We start from the raw sequence: 25,156 nt of genomic DNA, 5'->3' as shown, positions 1-25,156 counted from the left end.
ACAAAAACATTCTATTATTTAGTTCATAATCATGTTGAATATATAGATTAATGTAGGAAAAATTAATATTTTATTTTTTTAATTAAGATTTTACATATTTGACAGAGAGCACACAAGTACAGAGTGGCAGGCAGAGGGAGAGGAAGAAGCAGGCTTTCCGCCGAGCAGGGAGCCTGATGTGGGGCTTAGTCCCAGGAGCCTGGGATCATGACCCAAGCACAAGGCAGCTGCTTAACTGACTGAGCCACTCAGGTGTCCCAAGAATTAATATTTTAAAATGTTGAGTCTCTGCATTTGTTTTCTGTGTAGCTGAGTGGAATTCTGAAGTTATCTTCATGAAAGTCCTCAATCTGTTTCATAATTTTCTTCATTTTATTTGTGGGTGTTTAATTTTTTTTTTATAGCTATCATATGTAGGGTTTTTTCCTTCCTTTATATTTTCTAGCTGATTATTATTCGTTTATTGAAAAGCAAATATTTTATGTTACTTTTGTTACCAGTTCTTTATTACTTAGAGTTTAAATGTTTGGTCAGTGTTGTACATCGTGGTATTTTTGCCTTTTCCAATATTTTCTGGCTCTTACTCTTAACTAATTACAATATCTTGTACTTGCAGAACCATGCTAAGTAATAGTGGGAATAGCTGGCATCTTGCCTTCTTATGCCTTCTAGTATTTTATCACTTAGGCATCTTATAAAGAGAGAAAATCTCCTGCTTTTGGCCCTTAAGGGAAGGTGTGGTGAGGAAAGGTGAGAGTGAGGAGAGGAAACAAGAGGTCTTTGCCTTGATTTCAGATGTAGGGGAGCCTGGGGCAGAGGGACATCTGCTCTGTTAGCCATGTAGAGTCCTGGACAGAGATGACAACTTGCTGATTTGGTTCCTTTGTGATGCAGAAGGAGTCCATAATGCCCAGCTCCTAGAGGGTGGTTGGAAGGCAGCTGAGCCGTAAAGCAGTTGAGACATTTGTCATAGCAAGGGGATCCCAAGCAGAGCTAGAGGGTGGGTGCTCTGAGCTCTGGGGGATTCAGTAGAGGAAGTGGCAGGCATCCAGGGGTTTATACTTCTAGTGAGAGCAAGTGTGAGGTCCCACCAAGCTGTGAGACTAAATCACCGCTTACCAGCCTTGAGCATTTGAGATCAGTAGTGCATGCAGCAAGCATAGGACAGCACAGGGGCCTCAGTGGACCTGAGCTCCTTCTCTTATATTTCTTCCAACCCCAAGAGAGAGGAGCTGGGGAAGGAGCGGGCGGAAAACTGAAAGAACAAGCAATTGTCCCACACTGTTCAGTTTATAAGAAAGGATTCATTTAAAAAACCAAATAGGATTAAGAGTTTATTTCCTTCCCTCTATCCACTGTGTGGGAAGAGGGATATAGGAGAGGTGGTGGTTTGTGAAGAATATAGAGCACTTAAAAATTTTCTCTACAGCTTCCTTCCTTTTGTTCCAAAAGTCAATGTATTTAGCAGTTGGTCTTTGTAATCTGTGGTGTGGGGTTGTGGATGTTTCCTCATTTCACTGAATTTTTCTTTCTTTTTTTTTCACTGAATTTTTCTTTATTGTTCATACTTTGTTTTGAGATGGTTTCCCAGTGAGGAACATAGTAAAAATGCATTTATTCTGTCCTCTTCAACTATAGGTACTTTGTTCATGAATGTCTTGCTTTTGATAATATTTTTGTGACTGTATTAAGGTTTTGTACCATTTTGTCATAGTTACATTCATGCATAACTTCTTTTTTTTGTGAAAAAGATCTCTGAGAAGTACAAACATACTTCTAGCTAATTCCCTGTACTTTATATGGCAGATAAAAATCTAAATAAAAATTTTTTTTTTTTTTAAAGATTTTATTTATTTATTGGACAGAGAGAGAGATCACAAGTAGGCAGAGAGGCAGGCAGAGAGAGAGGAGGAAGCAGGCTCCCTGCTGAGCAGAGAGCCCGATGCGGGGCTCGATCCCAGGACCCTGAGATCATGACCTGAGCTGAAGGCAGCGGCTTAACCCACTGAGCCACCCAGGCGCCCCAATAAAAATTTTTTTATAGAAAAATTTTTTCTAATTAGTCTGCTGAGGTTCTAATTTATTTTACATTGAAATAACTTTTGTATCCTGAAAAATGGAGATTTAATTTTCATTCTTCATATATTTTGTTCTTAGGTGCACCTTCGATTGAATTATTAGATTCTCCAGCTACAGCCATGGACCACCCATTTATAAAAGCATTTCAAACATCATCTAGTTCTTCTCCACTGACAGAGGGTAATGAAATTAAACTGACAAATATTTTTGGGGGTAGTAAAAAAGAATGTAGATTGATTCATTTTCTAGATCTTTTTTCTTCAGTATTACCACAATTTGGTTATCATTTTATTTTTAAATTGGCCTTGTACTGAGAAGCAAGGAACTTCTTTTTTTTTTGAAAATTGCTAAATCTAACAATTATGAAGATTCTAATAATACAATAATTTGAACTTTTAAAACCTTACATGTTATTGCTTTGATATCTGAATAAGAGACTCCTTTAGTGGCTCTCCTAAGCAGGATCTAATCCAGTGATAAGTATAGGTTAGAAAGGTTTGTCCTTTATAAATTATACCTATAAATTATACATGTACATTATACATATATATTAATTTTATTTATTTTTAAGCACTAGTATTCTATTTCCTTTATTAAGACAAGAAAAAAACATTGAAGAGGAATTTTTATGATGCAGTAGGTATTTAATATTTACAAATATTTTTAAATGAGAATTTTCTTTTTATTTGTATTATCATGCAGCCTTTTCATGTACCCTGACTTTCTGCACAAGGGATTTTTGGCTGCTTACACAAACAACACCCAACAAAGTTATGTGAAAATATAGATAGAAGAAACCAAAACCAAGAAAAAGGACACAGTTGTGTCAGCTTTCAAGGTTGATGTAATTGCTGCTGATGTGATTAAGCTTCGGTTATGACAAGTGTAATGGTAGTGAAGGCACAGAGGAAGGTGTGATCAGTTAAATACTTTTCATTATTAGAAAGATACTCATCTATTATTATGGATTCCTCAGTGCTCATGAAAGTTATACTAGTGCTGGATTTTAAAGATGTCTCTATAGTGTGACACTCAATGATGTGGTGACCCATGGTCTTTCAGAACTGTTTTTCAAAAGACACAGGTACACAAGTCTGCCTGTGGTCCTGAGAAACCAGTTACCCAGGCCTTCTCGGTATGGGGGCAGGACAGAGACGGTTTCCCATCCCAAGGCTCAGCCTTTAGATCTTTCAAGATGACGGTGACGAAGTCCCCAGGCTGGCAGGGCTTCTTCCTCTTACCTCCGTCCGGCCAGATGTTTGCTCTGTCTCGTCACTGTCCTGGTACTGGGCTATTTTGTGTGGGTTGTTTTGTGGCCTCAGAGTATCCCTTGTCAGAGCCTTGGGCCTCTTGGCTGCTTCACTCAGGATTTTGTGGATCATCATCACACTTTCTTATATGTGGCCACTGGCTTGCTTGGCTGATTGATGTGGGAGAGTCCTTGTTAGCCATGGTTTTGTGTAAGTCTAAAGACATCATGGCTGGATGGCTCAGCTACTCTCGTTCCTACAAACTTTCCTCTTTGGGATAACATCTCTCTCCATCTTGATTGCTTATGGACCCAAAGCCAAAAAACACCCTCAAAGAAGATATCCAAAAACTTTCTCTGCACTTTTGACATTCAACTTCACTGTTTTGGGGTTTGGGGAGGGGAATGCTGGGGAATGCTGAGTTTACTTGATCTTTCTACTTTCCGGAAATTGAAGACCCTCTACTTATTCGATATTCTTTCATATGCTCTGGTTGAGCTTGACCAAAAACAGAAAAGGATTTAAGCTTCCCAGTTCTGCAGACTCACCTATTTGGCCGAGGGCTTCCAGCTGCCTTCTTGAGGTCCTTGGCAGTGTTGGTGCTCTTTCTGTCGTCTGGTTGAAGCTGTGTACTTAAACTGCTTGTTGGTATAACTTTGCTCGCACCTTCTGACTAAGACACCATGCCCTTACCACCCCGTCTGAGCTCTCCTTTCCCCCAATTTTCCCCACCTTTCTGAACCAAGACAGAGCAACACTTCCACCATACATCACTTCCACACACACACCAGGCACCTGTGAGGCCGGATCTTATCCTCTCAAACTTCCCTTTCTCACACCACCAAGAAACATAAGGAAGATAAGCACGTGCCTGGAATGGGCCAGGCCACACAGTAACCTAGAGGCACAGAAGTTGTGCTGAGTACCAAGAGGAGAGGATGGAGGAGTGCTGTCCCTGATGCAGCCGGCCAGAAGCCGTCTTTTCCTCCACGTGGCCCCGAGGACAGCACTCTGTGGTGTGCAGGTGTTTGATGGCCCCTGCTAGATGGCTCCTTCCGGTCAGGATCACATCTTAGACAGCTTGATCGTTTTCCAGCGCCTGTCCCTTTGCTTTGCACACAGGCATTCCGTCAGTGTTTTCTGAACCATGGACGGAAACTCTGAATTAACTTTCCACTTGTTCAGTATCATTCCAGTTGTTATCTGAAAATGCGGACCCCACTAGTGTATTCTGTTCTCAAAGAAAGCACAGCACTGCCCTTGAATGGTGGTACCCCCCTTCTGTGGGTCCCCCCTGTAAGAAACCTGTATCTTTTCCACACTTGCCTATTTTTAGTCATTTTCTCCAGACTCTGTAACATCTCCCTCCAGCCTCAAACACAGACAGTCCAGAGCTAGAAGTTCTAACTGGAAGCTAGTTACTACCTCTCCCACTCAGCTGGTTAGACCTTTTTACTGCTGACTGGTGAGGGTAGGAGGGTCACTGACTCTGTCCCCTGACCTTGGCAGAATGTCACCTGGGAGCCCTTGGGTTTCCTTTCCTGGAGGACCACTTGTCTATTGTCTGGGAACTAGACCTTGTTTTCCTTCTATGATGCAGTAGGGCATGTTCTCACTTTCAAGAAACGATTTATGAGAGACAGCCCCCTCCCCTACAAAAGAGGCCCCAAATAAGAGTACAATCCTGAAAGATTATGGACTATGAATTGTTTCTGATGGAGATCACTTTTTACAACTAAATCTTGGTTTTCCTGTTTCTCTTGTGATGAAGGGATTACCTTTTGGTAAGGAAAAAGATTTTAGAGATTTTTAGTTAGACATCATGGAAATACAACCCAGATTTTTTAAAAGCATGGTTCCCTCATGAGAAATAATAATGCAATAATATTAACAGTTACAGCAACAATATGGCAGATTATTGAATGAAATGAATTAACTTGAATAAATGAAGTGACTTGTCTTCTTAAAAAAAAAAAAACTCTCTTTCAGCAAATGTAGCATGTGGTTGCTCATTTCTGATAGACACTTTGATGAAAGTGGTAAAATACCATTTTACCAGGTAAATGGCAATATACCATTAAACTGCAATTCACTGAGAGTGATTCTACAAGCAGCTTAGCTCAAATGGTCCAGCATGATTCAGGAAAAGACCCAGAGTTTTGAGATGAATGGATAGATAGCACGTATTCTTAGCACTTTTTCCTTCTTTTTCTCAAGTCTTTTGTTAGATGATTGACAGAGTGTGGTTATACACTGTGGTGATTGAAGTTACGTGATTTTGTGCTGCTGGTTGAGGGTAAATTTATATGCTTTAAAAACTGCCATGTGTGTTCAGGTTGATACTCTGTTTTGGAAATGAGGGGACCCTACCAACACGTTCACCTGAAAAGGGAGGTGAACTTTTCCATGGAGCTGGGCTCTTAGTGCACCTACAAAGAAAACTTGGTTTTCTTTCCCGAAGCAATTTTAAATTCTTTCACAACTCACACTAGTGCTTGTTTAGTTTTAAAAAGTGAACACCATGGAAAATGGCTAAAATTATTTTAGTTTTGAAAAATTTCAAAGCAGGTATTATCTTGGTTGCTTGTACAGACTGCCACAGTCCAGTCAGGTGCTATACCAACATACCATAGACTGAGTAGCTTATGCACAATTGAAATTTAATTTCTCACAGCTCTGGAGATTGGAAGTCCAAGATCAGGACGCCAGCATGGTTGTGTTCTGGTGAAGGCCCTCTTCCTGATCCGTGGCTGGCCCTTCTCATTATGTCCTCATATAGTGGAACAGTTGAGGGATTTCTGTGCGGTCTCTTCTGTAAGAGCACTAATTCCATTCATGAGGACTCCACCCTCCTGAGCACCTCCCAAAGACCCCATCTCCTAACACCATCACGTGGGGCATTGGGATTTCAACATATGCTTTGCTGAGGATTTCAACAAATACAAACATTCAGACCTTGGCTTAAGTCTTCTGTAATTACTTTTGTGCATTATCTGTTATGGTGTTATGTGAATTTCTAGTTTTGCTATAAAATTTAAAATGTAAGTCCAGCAAAGCTAAGTGTGCTCTTGTGTGAAATAGCTGTATCTTGTTATTTAGTATGAACTAGTTGCTCATTAGGAGAATGTTTGCCAATGAAAATTACTTTATCTTGCAATGCTCTGCTTTTTAAAGAATTAGGTAGGACACCTGGGTGGCTCAGTTGATTAAGTGTCGGACTCTTGATTTTGGCTTAGGTCATGATCCCAGGGTCTTGGGATCAAGGCCTGTGTCAGGCTCCGTGCTCAGTGGGGAGTCTGCTTGAGATTCTCTCTCTCCCTGTCCATTTGCCCCTCTGCCCCCTAAAAATAAAGGAATTAGGTAGTAGGATCTATTACTATTTAGACCATTCTGGTTTGAAAAATAAAAAAAAAAATCACTGGTAAGAGGAAAGTTTTCTTTCTGCCTTTTTTCTTTTTTTAAAAGCCCAGCAGAATTTATAATTCTATAAATATATTACTTAGAGTTATTTTTTCCTTATTAGTAGGTACAAGTAGTCAAGTTTCTTCCTTAAAGAGACCTGAAGAGGATGATATGGCTTTCTTTGAAAGACGATACCAAGAAAGGGTAAGTTTGTTTTATTAAGCATTTGATTTGTGACAAAAACACAGTAGAATCACATATTGATTGTGGATCATCATTAAAAATAATTTATAAAGCCTTAACTTACAGCTGGTGTTAGACCTTGAGACTTATTTAGAATGATTCAGAGAGAACTAGAATGAGTCAATAATATATATATATAATGTAATAGTTAATTTCTGAAGGTCATAAAGATTGTCTAAATAGATAAAACTGTCAATAATAAACATCAGCTATCAGTAGATTTGTAAATTATATGTACTTTGAATTCTTTTTTTTTAAAGATTTACTTATTTATTTATTTTAGAAAGAGAGACAGCACGTGTGCACATGGGCATGGGTGGGAGGAGGGGCAGAGAGGGAGGGAGAGAATCTCAAGCAGAGGCCCTGCTGAACGAGGAGCCTGATGGGGAGCTCAATCTCACAACCTTGAGATCATGACCTGAGCCAAAATCAAGAGTTAGACACTCAACTGACTGAGCCACCCAAGTGCCCCTGTATCTTGAATTCTTAATATGTAATATTTCTTCTCAGTGCATGCAAGGTATATCTAGACTTGAATTAAAATTAACCATTAGCCTTTAAGAAACTGAACACCAGATATAAATGTATTTAAGCAATTCCCAGGGCTCAATAACTATAGTATTGATGTGTTCATAGCTTTCAGTAGTGATAATTTGCCTCAGTCCTCTACCACACTATAAACTCCTAGGGGAAAAACAGTACTTTATTCTTCTTTATATTTTCCCCAGAACTAACTACAATGCCTTGTACATAATAAGTTTTCAATAAATATTTATGGAAAATTGAAAAAAGAAACATACTAATTGATAGTCAGTTTCATACATGTCATATCGTTAGACATTTGATGTGTTTCATGGTGGTCATATTTGAGAGATTTGTTTTTGTTTGTTACCAGATGAAAGTATATTGGTTTGATGAGATATGGGGGATGGTATCTGACCACATGGTAACATTCTCCAAAATGCTTTCTTAGGATTATTTTATAGTTGCTCTGTGGGTATTTATTAACTCTCCAACTAGGTAATAAGTGCCATGAAAGTAAAGACACTTTTGTCACTTTTTGTTGTAGCTTGTTGAGTAACAGAAGGTATGGAGAAAGAAGACCATTAAATAAATTTACCTCCTAAGAGGAAAGGGAGTAGAAGACAGAGAGGGCAGCTTGGTTTTTCTGATGAAGAATTTTGAAATAGAGGGGGAGAGTCCTGGATATGATTTAAGGCAGAGCTAGAGATAGAACTTTTTTCAGTGATGAAAATGTTCTTTCCCTGTTGCAGCTGTTCATCATGTGTGGCTAGATAGGTCTGATTTAAAAAAAATTAGATCTTAAAATTTTCCTCGGTCACAGCAGCCACATTTCAGATACTCAGCAGACCACATATGGCTAGTGGCTACCTTACTGGAGAGCTCTCATCTAAGAGAAAGAAGTAGTAGTAGGATCTCAGGGAGGGAGATGAAATGGCCAGAGTGAGGAAAAAGAATGCTCTTTTTACAACATCATTAAGGCTAGACTTTTAATCACATCACTCTCCATTTCTGGAATACACGAGTTCACAGCTGAATTTTAGTTTTCCCTTTAGAGGCTTCTGAGGGACAGGGTTCCAGAACTTCTTCCTTCCCTCCTTCAGGAGCCTGGGTCGTGCTGACTGCCTTGAAAACATGCTGGTGGTATTTGCTTGTGGGAAGACAATGGTGGGAGTGATTGTTTTAGAGGATATATGCGGCCAATCCAGACTGCTTATTATAAATAGATTGAGAATTTATGGATTTACAAGATGTCATTTATTACTCTCCATCTTGTGTGATTTATGAATTTACGAGGCACAGCTTATAAACTTCCCAGCCTGTGTGATTAATGGCATATAAAAACTAAGAAGCTCAACAACTTCCTAAACAACTTCCTCTGAGCTGACGTGTACTACTACTATACATGTTGTTAGTACTTGAATTTTACTCCAAAAAACCAAGATATGCACTGTTGAGGGAAAAGGGATGATTAGGAAGCTAAATCTGGTGGGTCACAAACCCTTTAGAAAGCAGTATGATGTCTGTATCTGGTTTTGCTTGTATCGTGGTGCAGTGGTAACCTTTAGTGTGGAGAAGACTTTACCGTTAAGTGTGAGTTGATTCTGACAGTTGAAGCCTTTGTGGTAATGCAGTTTACTAATTACTTTTAGGTGTTATTGAAGAGTTGCTTCATTTCTTCTTTTATATATTAGGTCAAGTTATTTTCTTCCATTGTGGATGACCGTAGGTCTCTTATCTCTAAGAAAGGAGAATTTTATTTAGGAAAATTTGTCAAAGATGAACTAGGTACAAGGTGCTATTGCTGTGAGTGCCAGGAAGCTGAAGAAGAAACAAAGGGGGAGGAGGAGGTATCTTTGCTCATCAGACCCTAGATTAGATGGATGTATTTGCTAAGTATTATTTCAAGTGAGAAAGCCCTGCTTTGGCTATGTTTGGTTGTTTAGCATCTTGTCTCTTTGATCTTACTATAAATTTAGCACTTGGCCCAAAATGAGAGAGGAAAAGGGACTAACATTTGTTGATTCCTTATTAAGTACCTGGATTTTATACATATGATCTCATTTATACTTTTAGAACAACCTTGAGAAGTACCTATTATTGTGACTTTTTTTTTTTAATACATGAGAAAACTGTTGGTTGAAAAACTCACTTCGAATAATTAATAAATGCTAGAGTTAAGATTCAGATGCTCTTCTCTGTGACCCCAAAGATTATAATCTTTACCTTAGTATAGGGTATTCCTTTGGGGATCCTTCAGATGACTTGTTGACTAATACAGTGTACAAGAGTGATATGAATGTATGGTTTTTGAATGAGGTTCCCAACCAACTCAGAGAGGAGAGAGAGGGAAAAATGGGGATGAGATAGAGGTGAAATATATAAATTTTATTACTGAGAAGTTATTATTTACAATTTGATGAGATTGGATAGACTGGTGTTACTAGATTCCTTCTGGTTTCTTGATATTATTCCTATCACCTTAGAAGATAGGAGGCCCTCCACCTACAATGCCCCATACTTTCTGTCCCTTTTTCTTACAGGGATAAGTCAATGTGTGCTGCCTCAGGGAATTGTAATCAGGGTCCTGGGATCAAGGCCCGCTTTGGGCTCTCTGCTCAGCAGGGAGCCTGCTTCCTCCTCTCTCTCTGCCTGCCTCTCTGCCTGCTTGTGATTTCTCTCTGTCAAATAAATAAATAAAATCTTAAAAAAAAAACAAAACAAAAAAAAACCCCTCCTTCTTTGCTTCAGGTACACTGGAGGGTAACCTTCAGGGAAGTAACTGTGGAAATGTGAAAACCAGAATTTCAGGAAACTATCCTTAAAGCAGCCTATGTTCCAGGGATAATCCAGCTGCATTAAGTGTGTTAATGTTCATAGACAGGATGTAAGGTTATGTATTTAAGCTTTTATAAAACAATTTTTTTTAGTGGCAGTTAAAATTAATTTATTAATTTTCTCCAAAGCAATATTCACTATATGTTATTTTTATTAAAATGCTTTTGCAAAGTTGAAATCCTACCATATTTTAAAAATGCAATTGAGGGGGTGCTTGGGTGGCTCAGTGGGTTAAAGCCTCTGCCTTCAGCTCAGGTCATGATCTCAGGGTCCTGGGATCGAGTCCCGCATCGGGCTCGCTCTCTGCTCAGCAGGCAGCCTGTTCCCTTCTCTCTCTCTCTGCCTACTTATGATCTCTCTCTCTGTCAAATAAATAAATAAAATCTTTTTTAAAAAATGCAATCTACTATTAGATTTTGCTTTAGAATTTAGCAGCTTAATCACTGCTAAATAACTGTGAAATGCCTGGGATTAATGAGACATGAATCCAAATAAAGTGTGTACAACTTTCTTTCTTTAGAATGTTTTACAGATTATTTTATCAACAAATATTCTAACTTTACAGATAAAAATGGAAAAGGTTGCTAAGCAGAAAGGAAAAGCACCATCAAGTACAAAACCTTCATGAAGACCATTGGGAAAATTAAAACCATCATCCAATTAGGTCTTGTTTGTGTTTGTTTAAATACATCAATACAGTTTATTTTCTCTCAAATTATTTACTTCTTTTACTATGTAAATATGTCATTTTGGTTGTTTCCTTAATTTATTTAAACAAGTGAAAATTATATTACTTTTATCAAAATTCATGATTTACTATTTTGTATATACTTTTTATCTCTCCTAACAAATGAGGTTGTTTTCATATTAGTTAAAACCTGAAAATACAGTAACTGTTTTTAGTCTGTCATAATTTAACTTTTTGAGGTTATTTAAAAAATTAAGTAGATTATTTTGGGTTTTGAATAAATGTATAAGGAACACTATTTAAAAATAGTAAGTTAAAATCCCTATTTTTTATTTTTCAAACTTTGTAATCTTGATTTATGTTTTTAAATAAAGTGTATTTAAAAATTATATAATCATTTTCTAGTGGTGTCTACTGATTTTTAAGTAGTTTTATTGATTATGCATTTTATGTAACTGTATTGAACTTCTTGTGTGCCACCTCAAATCCTCTTGCCTGCACCTCTTACTCCTGGACTGCTGTGAAACACTTCCAGGCAAGCTTCTGACAGCTTCTCATGGAAGCCATTTGATGGCATTTCATCTTGAAAACATTTCATGATTCCCTTACTTTTTTCTCCAGGTATCCTCTGACAGTGTGGCTTAGGATTGCCTACTGGAGCCCCTCTGCCATCATAGATGTGTGAAAGATATGGAGGAGTTAATGACCTTGGGGCCACCCTTGACTTATGAATAAATGCTCTCTCTTCCATCAGCTGGGAGAATTCTGAGATGACTTTCATAAGGCATTTTCTTCAGAAAATTCTTTGGGATTGAGTACCAGTCACCTCTAGCAGTGGCCAACTCTGTAATACATTCTTATGTTAGCTTTCTTTAACTTCTCCCTTTCTCATCCATCTCTCTGGTTCTCTCAGATTACTTCTCAAAGAAATACCTGTATGTGAGTATTTGTCTTGGGCTTCACTTTTGGGTGGTGGGTAAACACAAGCCAAGAGGGATACCAGGAATGGCCTTAAAAAGCAAATCCTCTGGATGGGAGTCTATGACTGGATCATTCGCTGGACAGATGACAATAAAGACCCCATGGCTAATAGTAAATGGCATAGTGATAACTCCTGTCATGTGGATGGGTCACAGTTATTGTACTGGATTTGGGTAGAGTGCTGGTGGAAGGTGAAGTATTACATTATATAGTAGCTATGGCATTACAGTGGAATGGAACTAATGGAAATGATAAAGATAAAGGTGTTGGTTAGTTTTTATTAACTGCTTTAACAACCTCGAAAATAGAAAATGACATAGGCTCATGTTAGCTATTTAAGTCAAGGCCTGCTGTGAAAGCCAGAATGCCTCTATACCTCCATTTAAGGAAAAAATCTCATCTGTAGATGCTGGCAGTCTGTGCTGACAATCCAACGCAAATAGAAAAGGTGGCAAAGATGCAAAGGAAATTGAAGTCACAACCTTGATTATCTCCTCTAACAAAGTCAGCATGCCGATAGGAGAAGATTGGAATGTTGAATCATAGAATGGGAACATCTGTGTTGGTGAACCTCAGAATCTTGAACCTTCATGTTTCTTTGATTCCCTGAGCCACAGAAGTGGCCTCCTTTCCTCCACTTTGCTGATAGCAGTCTTCACTTGGAAATCCTGCAAAGAATTTATCTGGGGCACTTGCATTGTAAGATGATACTTGTCCTCCTTAAGACTCACCCCTGCTACCTCTTCTTAACTCCCGTGCTGATAACTAGGATCAGGTCTCAGCATACCCTAAGTGGGGAAATACAGTCCTTTCTATAGGAGGATAGCTTACAATCTGAATGAACTGCAGGTTCTGGTTAAAATGTTTTGGCAGGAACCCAGGAAACATGCCTGGGAGTAGGTCTTGAGGATGTTGGAGGAGGATGAAACATAACGCTTGATAGGAGAGAGTGACATGGTAGCACTGACTTGGGTTTTAATGCTTTAGATATTTGGAGTTGGTTCTAACATACTTGCTAGGACGGCATCTAGAAGATACGGTGGAAATGCTAGAATGTATTTGGCATGGTATTGAAGAAGGGGTCATAAAGCTCAGGAATGTTGCAGTGTTAGAATGGATTTATTGTTTGAAGCTTGAGAAGCTACCACTTGAGTGTTTTCCCTGGGAAGGCTCGGATGACACTCATAACTAAGGCCATAAAAAATGTACTGGTGAGAAGCGTGGTTATGGCTGCCCTCTAAAGGGTAGAATTGGTGGTAGAAGATAACTGCCATAATACTGGGCTCCTTAATGTCAGCGTAGATGATGGGATGCAGAAAGGTTGAAGGCCAGGTTGTGGAACCTGTCAGATGCCCAATGGATGGGATTAATGGGTACTAAGACATGGATCTGTGAAGGAGTTTAAGATCATGATGTTCCAAGGGGCAAAATAGAAGGACAGCTGATTAGGACGTTACCTGACTTGTATATCCACTTATATAACTACTAGCAGCTAGTTTTTAATTTTAGGCACTAATGGAAGGGAAAACCCAGATTCCCTTGAGGGAGTGTCCTCAAGTATATATGATAAACATCACCTTGATCCTTCACCAAAGGGGCAGCCATTTGGCAGGGTAACTATGTGGTGGAGAAAGAAGAATACTCCTATCTTTCAACCAAGGACTTTTGAATATAGGGTCTGAGCTATTTGGATCCCAAAGGACCAAAATACAGTTGTGGTCCTCTGGTTTTATGCAAGTCCAGTGATAAATGGGGTCCTGACTAAAGTCCATCCCAGTGGGTATAATGGGTCTGACCCCACTCTATTTCTATATCTATCCAATAATTGGGATAGATATAGTTAGAAACTGATAGAATCCTTGGGCCTACATTGCTAGTTCTTGCTTCATGCCCCATATACTTCTCAGATGCTGCAGGCTTGGGTCAGAGTTAATGACCCAGGAGCCTCCCTTGATTGAAGTGTTATGTAGGCACAAAGTCAGTGAGGCTTTAGAAGACTTGAACAACTATTAGCCGACTTTATGTAATTGACATTTATAGAACACTCAATTCAATAATAGTAGAATACCATTTTTTTTTTTTAATGCACAGGCAAGGTTTATTAGGTTGACCATACTCTACATCAGAAAACAAGTCTCAATACTTTTAAGATGATTCAGATCATGATGTCCTCTGACCACAATGGAATTAAATTAGAAATCAGTAACAGATATCTGGGAAATCTCCAAAAATTTCAAAGTTCTATAATACGTATCTAAATAATCCATGGGTCAATGAAAAAAAAATAATGGAATCAAAGTACTTTCAACTGAATGAAAAGAAAACACAACAATATTTGCGGAATTTGGCTAAAGCGGCACTTAGAGGAAAATTTAGGCACCAAATGCCTATATCAGAAAAGAAGAAAGATCACAAATAAGTGACCTCAGTTTTCACCTTCAGGAACCAGATAAAGAAAGGCAAATGAAAACTAAAATAGGAAAAAGGAAATAGTAAACACCAGAGCAGAAATAGAAAACAAATGCAATAGAGAAAATGAATAAAACAAAACACAGGTATTTTAAGAAGACCAGTAAAATTGATACAGCCAGGCTAATCAGCAAAGAAATAATAGAAAGAGAGAACACAGAAATCATCAATATTAGGAATAAGAGTGATGACATCGCTATATATTCTACAGATATTAGATGGATAATAAGGGAATGTTATAAACAACTTTATGCCAATGAATTTTACAACTTAGTCTGAAATGGATAAATTTTCTTGAAATACAAAAACCAAAGCTCATTCAATTAATAGGTAACTTGATTAGCCCTATATTGTATAATTATTATCCCATATATCAATTTAAGAAATTAATTTGTACTTAAAAACTTTCCTACAAAGAACATTCCAAGTCCAGATGGCTGCACTGTGAACTTTACCAAAGGATTAAAGATTACTCACTCTATATAACCTTTTCCAGAAAACTGAAGTTTGGGAATTCTTTTTATTTATTTATTAACAAGATTTTATTTATTTATTTGACAGATCACAAGTAGGCAGAGAGCGAGGGGGAAGCAGGCTCCCTGAGACCGATGCAGGGTTCAATCCCAGGACCCTGGGATCACAACCTGAGCTGAAGGCAGACGCTTTAACCCACTGAGCCACCCACGTACCCCGAAGTTGGGAATTCTTTACAACTTATTCTATGCAGCCAGCATTACTCAGATAAGAAAACCAGACAAATACATCAAAAGAAAAGAAATTCAGATTAATTCCTCTCAAACATAGATGCAAACATTCTTAACAATTTTAGCAAGTATAATACAAGAGTATGCAAAAAGGAAATATATCATGATCGAGTGGATATTATCTAAGGAATAGAAGGTTGGCTTAGCATTTGAAAATTAATGTAATTCATCATATTAACCAACTAAAAAAGAACCACATGACCACTTCAATAGATGTATGAGTATGTGACAAAATTTAACACACGTTCAAGATAAAATCTCTCAGAAAACTAAGAAGCTAGTTTCTTCAATCTGATAAAGGGTATTTACTAAAAAACCACAGTTAACATTATACCTAATGCTGAAAGCCAAATGCTTTCCTCCTAAGATTAGGAACTTGGCAAGGACGACTGCTCTCAGCACTTCTATTCAATAAACTGGAGGTTCTAGCTACTGCAATAAAGAAAGATAAAAGAAATAAAAGATACCAAGATTGGAAAGGAAAAAATGAAGCCTTTATTTGCATATGACATCATATATGTACATAAATCTATTAAATCTATTAAAAAAAAGACTCACTAGAAATAAGTGAATTTAGTAAGGATGCAGAAAAGAAGATCAATGTACAAAAATATTTCTATATACTAGCAACAAAACAACTAGAAATTGAGATTAAGAAAATAATACCATTTACAGGGGTGACTGGGTGGCTCAGTGGGTTAAAGCCTCTGCCTTCGACTCAGGTCATGATCCCTGGGTCATGGGATCGAGCCCCACATTGGGCTCTCTGCTCCGCAGGAAGTCCACTTCCTCCTCTCTCTCTGCCTGCCTCTCCGTCTACTTGTGATCTCTGTCTGTCAAAGAAATAAATAAAATCTTAAAAAAAATAGTACCGTTTACAATAGCATAAAAAACCCTTAGGTGTAAATTAGACAAAGAAGTACAAAACTTTTATATTGAAAAATACAAAACATTGCTCAGAGAAATGAAAGAATATCTAAGTAAATGGGGATGTATACAATGTTCATACATCGTAAGACTCAATATTGTCAAGATGTCAATTCTCAAACATATGTATAGATTCAATGTAATTCCAATAAAAATCTCAGCAGATTTTGTATGTGTATGTAGACATTGACAAGTTAATTCTAAATTTGAAACAAAATTGGAAAACTAAAAAAATTTTGAAGAACAAGATTGGAAGGCTTTCAGTACCTGTCGTTAAGACTTATAAAACAGGAATCAAGATGATGTCATTTTAGATTAAAGAAAGCAAATAGATCAGTGTAACAGAATAGAGAATTCAGAAATAGTCCTACACAAATACAGTCAATTGATATTCGACACTAATGTCAAGGCAATTCAATAGAAAAATAATAGCATTTTCAACAAATTGTGCTGGAAAAACTAGACATCCAAATGCAAAAGTATAAACTGATTCGTGCTTTGCGTCTTATAAAAAAATGAACTTAAAAAAGGATTATAGATCTAAACAAAGCCTAAATTAAACATATAAAACTTCTAGAAGGAAATATAGAAAACATTTCTGACTTGGGTTAGGTGGTGATTTCTTAAATTCAACACATAAGCATGATCCATAAAAGACAAAACTTATAAATTGAACTTCATCAAAATTAAGAACTTCTGCTCTTTGAAATACTCTTTTTAGAGAATGAAAAGATAAACTACAAACTGGGAGAAAATATGTGCAAATTTGAAGGAGTTAAATCCACAGTATATAATGAACTGCAAAACTCATAAGAAAATAATTCATGGACGCCTGGGTGGCTCAGCGGATTGAGCCTCTGCCTTCTACTGGGGTGGTGATCTCAGGGTCCTGGGATGGAGGCCTGCATTGGGCTCTCTACTGGTGGGGAGTCTGCTTCTCCCTCTCTCTCTGCTTCCCTCTCTGCCTACTTGTGACCTCTCTCTCTCTGTCAAATAAATAAAATCTTCTAAAAAAATTTCATTTAAAAATGGGAACAAGTTTAAACAGACACTCTATCTAAGAAGCTGTATGGGTGGAAAATAAACACGAAAAGATGGTCAACATTTTTAGTTAACAGAAATACAAATTAAAACTACAAGGAGATACCATTTTTATATAAATGTCTGAACTTAAGAACACTGACCATATAAAATAAGGGTGAGGATATGGGCCAACTAGAACTCTTCAACCCCACTGGTGCACATATAAAATAGTAAATCTACTTTGTAAAAACAGCCTAGCAGTTTCTTTTCTTTCTCTTTTCTTTTCAAGTAGGCTCCACACCCAGTGTGGAAACCAATGTGGGATTTGAACTCATAACCCTGTCTAGCAGTTTCCTAATAACTTAAACACACATAACAATATCATCCGACCCACATTCTACTCCTAGGTATTAACCCAGGAGAAATGAAAGCATATTCCCATACAAAGATTTGCACATGATCTTTCATAGCAGCTTTATCTGAAACAATCCCAAACTGGAAACAATCTAAGTGTCTATCAAGGGGCACCTGGGTGGCTCAGTCTCTTAATTGTCTAACTCTTTATCCCAGCTCAAGTCTTGATTTCGGGGTCATGAATTCAAGTCCGGTTTTGGGCTCCACGCTGCAAATGGAGCCTACCTTAAAAAAAAAAAAAAAAAGTTAAAAAAAAGTCTAATCAAAAGGTAGATAAATTGGTTATACTCGTGCAATGGAATAGTACTCAGCAATAATAAGCAATAAACTGTCGATACAGATGACAAAATGGATGAATCTTAATATAATGCCGAGTGAAAGAAATCAGAATGTACTCGTGGCATGGTTATCATTAACGTCAAATTATAGAAAATGCAAACTAATATAGGGTGAGAGAAAGCAGAACCTGTTTATATGAGGTAGGAGGGGGAAGCCAAGTATTTCACAGGGGGATGAGGAAAATTTGGGGTGGGGGATGTGAAGGGAGTGATTGTTACTTTGTGGGGATGTGTATACTATGTTCACTTACCAAATAACGCAGTGTTAATACTTGCAGTTTCTTTCATGTCTATCATACCTTAATCAAGCTGTTGAAAATTAACGGAGATAATTTTCAACTGTTGCGCAAGGTTTGCCACAAAGTATAAGATCTGCATATAACCGCACAGCTAATCTATATTAATTTTTGTCCCTTAGCGTCGTGAAAAAGCTGCAACATGAGAAAGCTCTGATGCCAAGGTTGGGCTGAGAAATGATTGTAAAGGTACTCATCTAAAAATCACATTTTCATTTACTGAATTCACTTTCCATTTGTAAAACGAATACTGAGGATACGTCTAATTTGACTCGTTTAAATCTAAATCAGCGGGAGCACATTTGTAGAGACTATGAAATCCAAACCACTATCTTCGTCATTATTTGAAGCCCTGTAAACAGAACCCACCATCAAGCCAGCCACTAAGGGCCGAAAAGACCCGGAAGTCCCTGGTTCGCGCAAACTCTGTGCGGAGCCCACCACGTGCATGACCCCACCCAGCGGGCCCCTCCCTGCACGCCACCCGCTTCAGGCCCCAGGCTTTGTGGCCACGTGTACTAAGCAGCGGCTCCCAGCAAGCTCTGCAGAGGGCACTGCGCTGTGCGCGCAAGCGCAGCATGGAGCCTGAGCAGCGTCAGTGCAGGCGGTAAGTCTCTTCACGTGCGCGACTGGGGTCTGACGGCTAGCTGCGGTGGCGGGCGGCGGGCTGAGGGCCGAGGGCCCAGTATGTGGGGCCGTGGGCACTTTTCTAGAATTTCTGTGGCGGAAAGTGTGAGGTCAGTAGTAGTCATTGGATAAGTTCGATGCCAGCCGCTTCAAGGACCGTCTTTAACCCATACTGGCCGTTTAGGGTTCCCAAGTATGGGGCGAGGCCCATTTCCTGGCCTTCCTCAGCCTTGGAATCGCCAGCCTACTTCTGAGGGTGATGGGCACCCCAGCTTTTGAGTTGCGGTGCTGGGGAGGCAAAACTGGCTTACAGGTAACTTGGGCCTGAGTGTTCTTAGTGGAGATGGGATGGCTCAGGCAAGTAGTGGGGTGGAATTCACCCCGTAAATTTTGTACCATTTGAACTTCAAAATCCCTCATAAAATGGGTGTTGAGGAGCGACCTGGACTCACTCATTCCAGATTCTTGACCTGAATTGTAGTGCCATCTGGTAATCCAGTGTTGTAGAAAATGGATGAAGCATCAGTTTCTTCATAATTATCGTGGCTAAAGTCTTTTTGACCACTTTAAAAATACGTTTTTAAGATGAAACTATAGTTTCTTGGAATTTCCAGACAATTTCAGTTTTTACTAAATTTAAGGCAGTGGCTTCCAGAGAAGTAATAGTCTCTCCAGGCAGATTCCAATTTGGTATTACAACTTTTTGCTCAACTAAAACTTTTTTTTTTTTTTTTTTTTTTTTACTATTAGTGGAGGAACGATACTTGTTTTGAAGATATATTCATGCAGCTTAATGATGTGAAAAAACTGTTTAAGGTGTAACAAAAATCAGGAGATTAAATTTAAAAAATTTTTTTGACTTTTTCTGTGACAGTGTATTTTTCTCTTTCCATAGTTGAGAGAACATTTGGAACTTTGGTGTAGCACTGTTCTTAGTTAACTTTTAAAGCTTTTAAAAAGTCTGTATTTTCAGTTTCCTTCACAGAACTAACATTTAGGCACTGAAAGTGCAGTATTCTAGTGTATTAATGATAAAATTATAAGCTAGTCAACATTTATTTTGAAACATTTTGGAGTTGGAAAGTATATTATGTAATGAAAATTAGTTTTGATGTAATGGGCAAAATTTGATTCATTTTGCAGTCCTTGATTGCAGGGTATCTTCAAAAGTAGAAACCGTTGTACCTTTTAAATAAAGTTGATTACCAAGGTGAAGTGTTTGTTCTCTATATGTTTGTAGTGTTTGTTTTCGTTTGCCCTTTTGGGAGGGCATCAAGTCTTTTGAAAGAATATGCACATTGTTCTGAAATATTGATTTATGTAACTGGCCACAGTGTGCCTGGATATTCGCTACAGTGTAAATTTGTAAAAGCTTAGCTGAAGAGGTAATTTCAAAGCTAAATTGTATATGATGCAATTGTAGAATTTTTATATTCAAATAAAATTAATTATTAAAGACCTCTGAGGTCATTTTTGATAGACTTTGAAATTTGACTATTTAGGAACAAAACATACTCGTAGGAATTCGAACATTATATAGTCTTTATTCACCTTAAATGGACAGATTATTGAACTTAATTCAAGGTATTGAATTGTTTTAGTTTTTCAGGAATTGTCCAGATGGATGAAGATGTGCATTACAATAAAGGTACTGACACAAAATTATTTTTGGATGTAAGAGCTACATGATCTTGATTAATTTCTAATCTTCATTGCATTTTGATTTGGTTTTAGTTGAAGATGTGGTTGGAAGTCATGTGGAAGATGCAGTAACATTTTGGGCCCAGGTAAATAGTGTGGTTGATTTCCTTCTCCTTCCCCTTCCTCCACTAACCAGGTCCTGCCCAACAAAAATAAAAATAAAAACCCCAGAATACAGATATCATTGTCACTCTCAGTGCCTAATTCTTCTTCTTTTTTTTTTTTTTAAGTTTTTAAATTAACGTGTAATGTAGTATTTGTTTCAGAGGAAAGGTCTGTGGTTCATTAGTCTTACACAACACTCAGCGCTCACCACAACACATTACCTTTCCCAGTGTCCATCACCTAGGCATCTCATCCCCTCACCCTTTCCCCTCCAGCAACCCTCAGTTTGTTTCCTGAGATTGAGAGTCTTCTATGGTTTGTGTCCCTCTCTGGTTTTGTCTTGTTTCATTTTTTCCTCTCTTCTCCTCTGATCCTCTGCCTTGTTTCTTAAATTCCACATATCAGTGAAATCATTATTGTCTTTCTCTGATTGACTTATTATTAGCATAAAATACCCTCTAGTTCATCCACATCATTGCAGATGGCAAGATTTCATTTTTGATGGCTGCGTAATATTCTGTTTTATATATTATTTATATATATAATCTTTATATAGGTATATATACACATATATACACACACACACACAAACCGTATCTTCTTTATCATTCATCTGTTGATGGACATAGTTTGGCTGTTGTGAACATTTCTGCTATAAACATTGAGGTGCACATGTCCCTTCGGATCACTACGTTTGTATCTTTAAGGTAAATATCCAGTAGTGCAATTGCTGAGTCATACGGTAGTTCTATTTGCAATTTTTTGAAGCATCTCCCTACTGTTTTCCAGAGTGGCTGCATTAGTTCGTGTTCCCACCAGGATCCACATTCTCACCAGCATCTGTCATTTCCTGATTTGTTTATTTTAACCATTCTGACTGGTGTGAGGTGGTATCTCATTGTGGTTTTGATTTTTTTTCCCTGATGCTGACTGATATTGAGCACTTTTTCATGTGTCTGTTGGCCATTTGGATGTTTTCCTTGCAGAAACGTCTGTTCATGTCTTCTGCCCATTTCTTGATTGGATTATTTGTTCTTTGGGTGTTGAGTTTGATAAGTTCTTTATAGATTTTGGGTAGTAGCCCTTTCATATGTCATTTGCAAATACCTTCTCCCATTCTGTCAGTTGTCTTTTAGTTTTGCCAACTGTTTACTTTGCTGTGCAGAAGTTTTTAATCTTGATGAAGTCTCAATAGTTCATTTTTGCTTTTGTTTCCCTTGCCTTTGAGATGTATCTAGGAAAATGTTTCTGTGACTGAGGTCAAAGAGATTGCTGCCTATGTTTCTTAAGGATTTTGTTGGATTCCTGTCTCAAATTTAGGTCTTTCATCCTTTTTGAGACTATTATTGTGTATGGTGTAAGGAAATGGTCCAGTTTCATTCTCCTGCATGTGATTGTCCAGTTTTCCCAAAACCATTTGTTGAAGAGGCATTTTCCATTGAATATTCTTTCCTGCTTTGTTGAAGATTAGTTGACTGTAGAGTTGCAGGTCCGTTTCTCGGTTCTCTATTCTATTTCATTAATCTTTGTTTCTGTTTTTATGTCAATACCGCACTGTCTTGATTACAGCTTTGTAATAGAGCTTAAAGTCCGGAATTGTGATGCCACCAGCTTTGGTTTTCTTTTTCAACATTCCTTTGGCTATTTGGGGTCTTTTCTGGTTCCATGCAGAAGTGCCTAATTATTCTTAGCATTATTTAATGCAAGGCATTATTAGAAGACAAATGGTTACTACCTGAGTTACGAGTAGTGTGTTCATAATACACTGACTTAAAAAAGAAAGCAAGAGGGGCACCTGGGTGGCTCAGTGGGTTGGAGCCTCTGCCTTTGGCTCGGGTCGGGTCATGGTCTCGGGGTCCTGGGATGGAGCCCCAGTTTGGGCTCTCCGCTCGGCGGGGAACCTGCTTTCTCCTCTCTCTCGGCCTGACTCTCTGCCTGCTTGTGATCTCTCTCTGTGTGTCAAATAAGTAAATAAAATCTTAAAAAAAAAAAAAAAAAAAAAAGAGGGGCGCCTGGGTGGCTCAGTGGGGTAAAGCCTCTGCCTTCGGCTCAGGTCATGATCCCGGAGTCCTGGGATCAAGCCCCGCATTGGGCTCTCTGCTCGGCAGGGAGCCTGCTTTCCTTCCTCTCTCTGCCTGCCTTTCTGTCTACTTGTGATATCCATCTCTCAAATAAATAAATAAAATCTTAAAAAAAAAGAAAATATTATAATTGTGGTTTCAGAATTACACTCAATTTAATACCAATAATCTAGGCTGCATAAATTACTGAAGATGCCAAGATACTGTATTTGTGATGTTACAGCCCCATCTAGGGGTCTTTTATAAGATTGTTTCTTAAAAGATCGTGTGTTTTTAAATGTCATTTTTTTTTTAATGGCTTAATTTTGAATTTGAGATACAGTAACTTTTTCTTCATAAAATGGGAAACACTAGTAGAACATTTAGAGTTTTCTGTAAGACTTCAAGTCAGATAACTTTGCTTCGTTTTAAATAGAAAGCAAAACACCTAAATGCTTATATTCCAGAACTTAAGAAGGTGAATCCCTCTAATGCATACAATTACTCACTAATTTTTAATTTTGTGAACTGCATAAGTGGCAGGGAAGAGAATGATGTTTCTATACTTCCTGCAGTGTAAGAACTCTTTTCTGGGGGTGGAGTGAATTGGCAATATGGGAAGTGGAATTTATGAGAAGAAAACTTGTAGAAGAATATGATTAACCCAGAGTTTTTATATCTATGTAGTAAACATTGTAGAAGGGGGATACTCACAGAAAACTTGTGATAAATATGTATCTCTGCTTATGCATATTTTTTTAAACGGTGCCCACATATTTTCTGCCTGTTGTCTCTGTATTAATAGCAGTTGTGTGTCAGGTTAGATGATAAATATGTTTAAGATCATAGCTTAAATAAGATTTTCTAGGGCCTGGGTGGCTCAGTTGGTTTAGCATTGATTCTTGATTTCGGTGTTGTGAGATCTAGCCCCACGTTGGGTTCCATGCTGGGTGTAGAGCCTGCTTGAGATTCTCTCTCTAAGGGTGCCTGGGTGACACAGTTAGCTAAGCGACTGCCTTTGGCTCACTTTGAGATCCCAGTGTCCTGGGAACAAGTCCTGCATCAGGCTGTCTTCTCAGCAGGGAATCTACTTCTCCCTCTGACCCTTCTCTCTCTCTCAAATAAGTAAATAAAATCTTAAAAAAAAAATTACCAAAGTTTAAAAAAAACATTCTCTAACCTTTCCCCATCTCTTAAAAAAATTTTTTTTCTAGATCATCACTGTTCAATAGAAATATGTGAGCCACATAAGGAATTTGAAATTCAGCAGACACATTAAAAAGTAAAAAGAAACAGGTGAAATAAATTTTATTTGATATATTTTATTTAACTCAGTATACCTAAAATATTTCAAAATGCAGTCAGTTCAGAGACATTTACAGGAGTTCTATTTTCCTTTTTCATATTAAGTTTTGAAATCTGGTATAAATTTTATACTTACATATCTCAAATAAGACCATTTATTTTTATTTATTTTTTAAAAAAGATTTTATTTATTTGACATAGAGAGATCACAAGTAGGCAGAGCAGCAGGCAGAGAAGGAGAGAGAGGGGGAAATGGGTTCCTCGCTAAGCAGAGAGCCCGATGTGGGGCTCAATCCCAGGACCCTGAGGTCATGGCCTGAGCTGAAGGCAGAGGCTTAGGCCACTGAGCCACAGAGGCACGCCCCAGACCAGCTACATTTAAAATAGATTTTGGGGGCGCCTGGGTGGCTCAGTGGGTTAAGCCGCTGCCTTCGGCTCAGGTCATGATCTCAGGGTCCTGGGATCGAGTCCTGCATCGGGCTCTCTGCTCGGCAGGGAGCCTGCTTCCTCCTCTCTCTCTCTCTGCCTGCCTCTCTGCCTACTTGTGATCTCTCTCTGTCAAATAAATAAAAATTTAAAAAAAAAAAATCTTTAAAAAAAAAAAAATAAAATGGATTTTGGCTGTTGTATTTGGTCAGTGCAACTGTAGGCTTTGATTTCAGTTGACCATTACGTGAAGCTATTGATTGAATTTGGAGCTATTATTTAAACCAGGAATCAGCAAACTTTTCCTGTAAAAGATGAGATAGTAAATATTTTAAGAATAATGGGCCATATAGTCTATAGCAACTGTTCAACTCTGCTCCTATAGTGCAAAGGCATCTATATGATAGTACATAAACATATCGATGGAGCTGTGATCCATTAAAACTTTATTTACGAAATCAAGTGGTAGAGGCCAAAATTTGCCAACCTGTGATTTCAGCCATGAAATTGAGGCCTTGTAGAAATTTAACATGTTAAGAAGTTAGGAAACATTTCATAAATGGCTGAAAATATTAAGGGTTAAAACTACTAATGGCATTCACATGAATGATTTCAAGAAGCAAAGTGTAAAAATTTTTTATTTACTTGAGAGAGAAGGAGGGAGAGAGCGCAAATTGGGGAGCAGCAGAGGGAGAAGC

The 25,156-nt window shown here is 38.1% G+C and overlaps 2 protein-coding genes across 9 annotated transcripts in view; both read left to right on the top strand.

Moving 5' to 3' along the window:
• Positions 1 to 18,609, top strand: part of FAM221A (family with sequence similarity 221 member A) — a 30,319-nt gene extending 11,710 nt beyond the window's left edge. For 4 of the 7 annotated variants that reach the window (XM_032305861.1, XM_032305855.1, XM_032305856.1 and 1 more), the window contains 3 exons: positions 2,158 to 2,259; positions 6,853 to 6,935; positions 10,900 to 11,072. In XM_032305861.1, coding sequence (XP_032161752.1) covers positions 2,158 to 2,259; positions 6,853 to 6,935; positions 10,900 to 10,962 — 248 coding nt within the window. In that variant the 3' untranslated portion in view covers positions 10,963 to 11,072. Of the gene's footprint in view, positions 1 to 2,157; positions 2,260 to 6,852; positions 6,936 to 10,247; positions 10,430 to 10,899; positions 11,073 to 11,643; positions 12,309 to 18,356; positions 18,424 to 18,525 lie in introns of those variants that run through there. The other 3 variants (XM_032305859.1, XM_032305854.1, XM_032305858.1) reach the window with 3 other exon arrangements.
• A 149-nt stretch (positions 18,610 to 18,758) lies between these two features.
• The window catches only part of STK31 (serine/threonine kinase 31), an 88,794-nt gene continuing 82,396 nt past the window's right edge, over positions 18,759 to 25,156 (top strand). Inside the window, exons 1-3 of one of the 2 annotated variants that reach the window (XM_032305853.1) lie at positions 18,759 to 18,841; positions 20,446 to 20,509; positions 20,596 to 20,648. In XM_032305853.1, the coding sequence (XP_032161744.1) occupies positions 20,482 to 20,509; positions 20,596 to 20,648 (81 nt within the window). In that variant the 5' untranslated portion in view covers positions 18,759 to 18,841; positions 20,446 to 20,481. The other variant, XM_032305852.1, reaches the window with a different exon arrangement.

This window comes from Mustela erminea, chromosome 11 (genome assembly GCF_009829155.1).
Source record: "Mustela erminea isolate mMusErm1 chromosome 11, mMusErm1.Pri, whole genome shotgun sequence".
NCBI classification, from domain to species: domain Eukaryota; kingdom Metazoa; phylum Chordata; class Mammalia; order Carnivora; family Mustelidae; genus Mustela; species Mustela erminea.
Note: the sequence above shows the minus strand (reverse complement) of the source record. Positions and strands in the feature narration are given on the sequence as shown.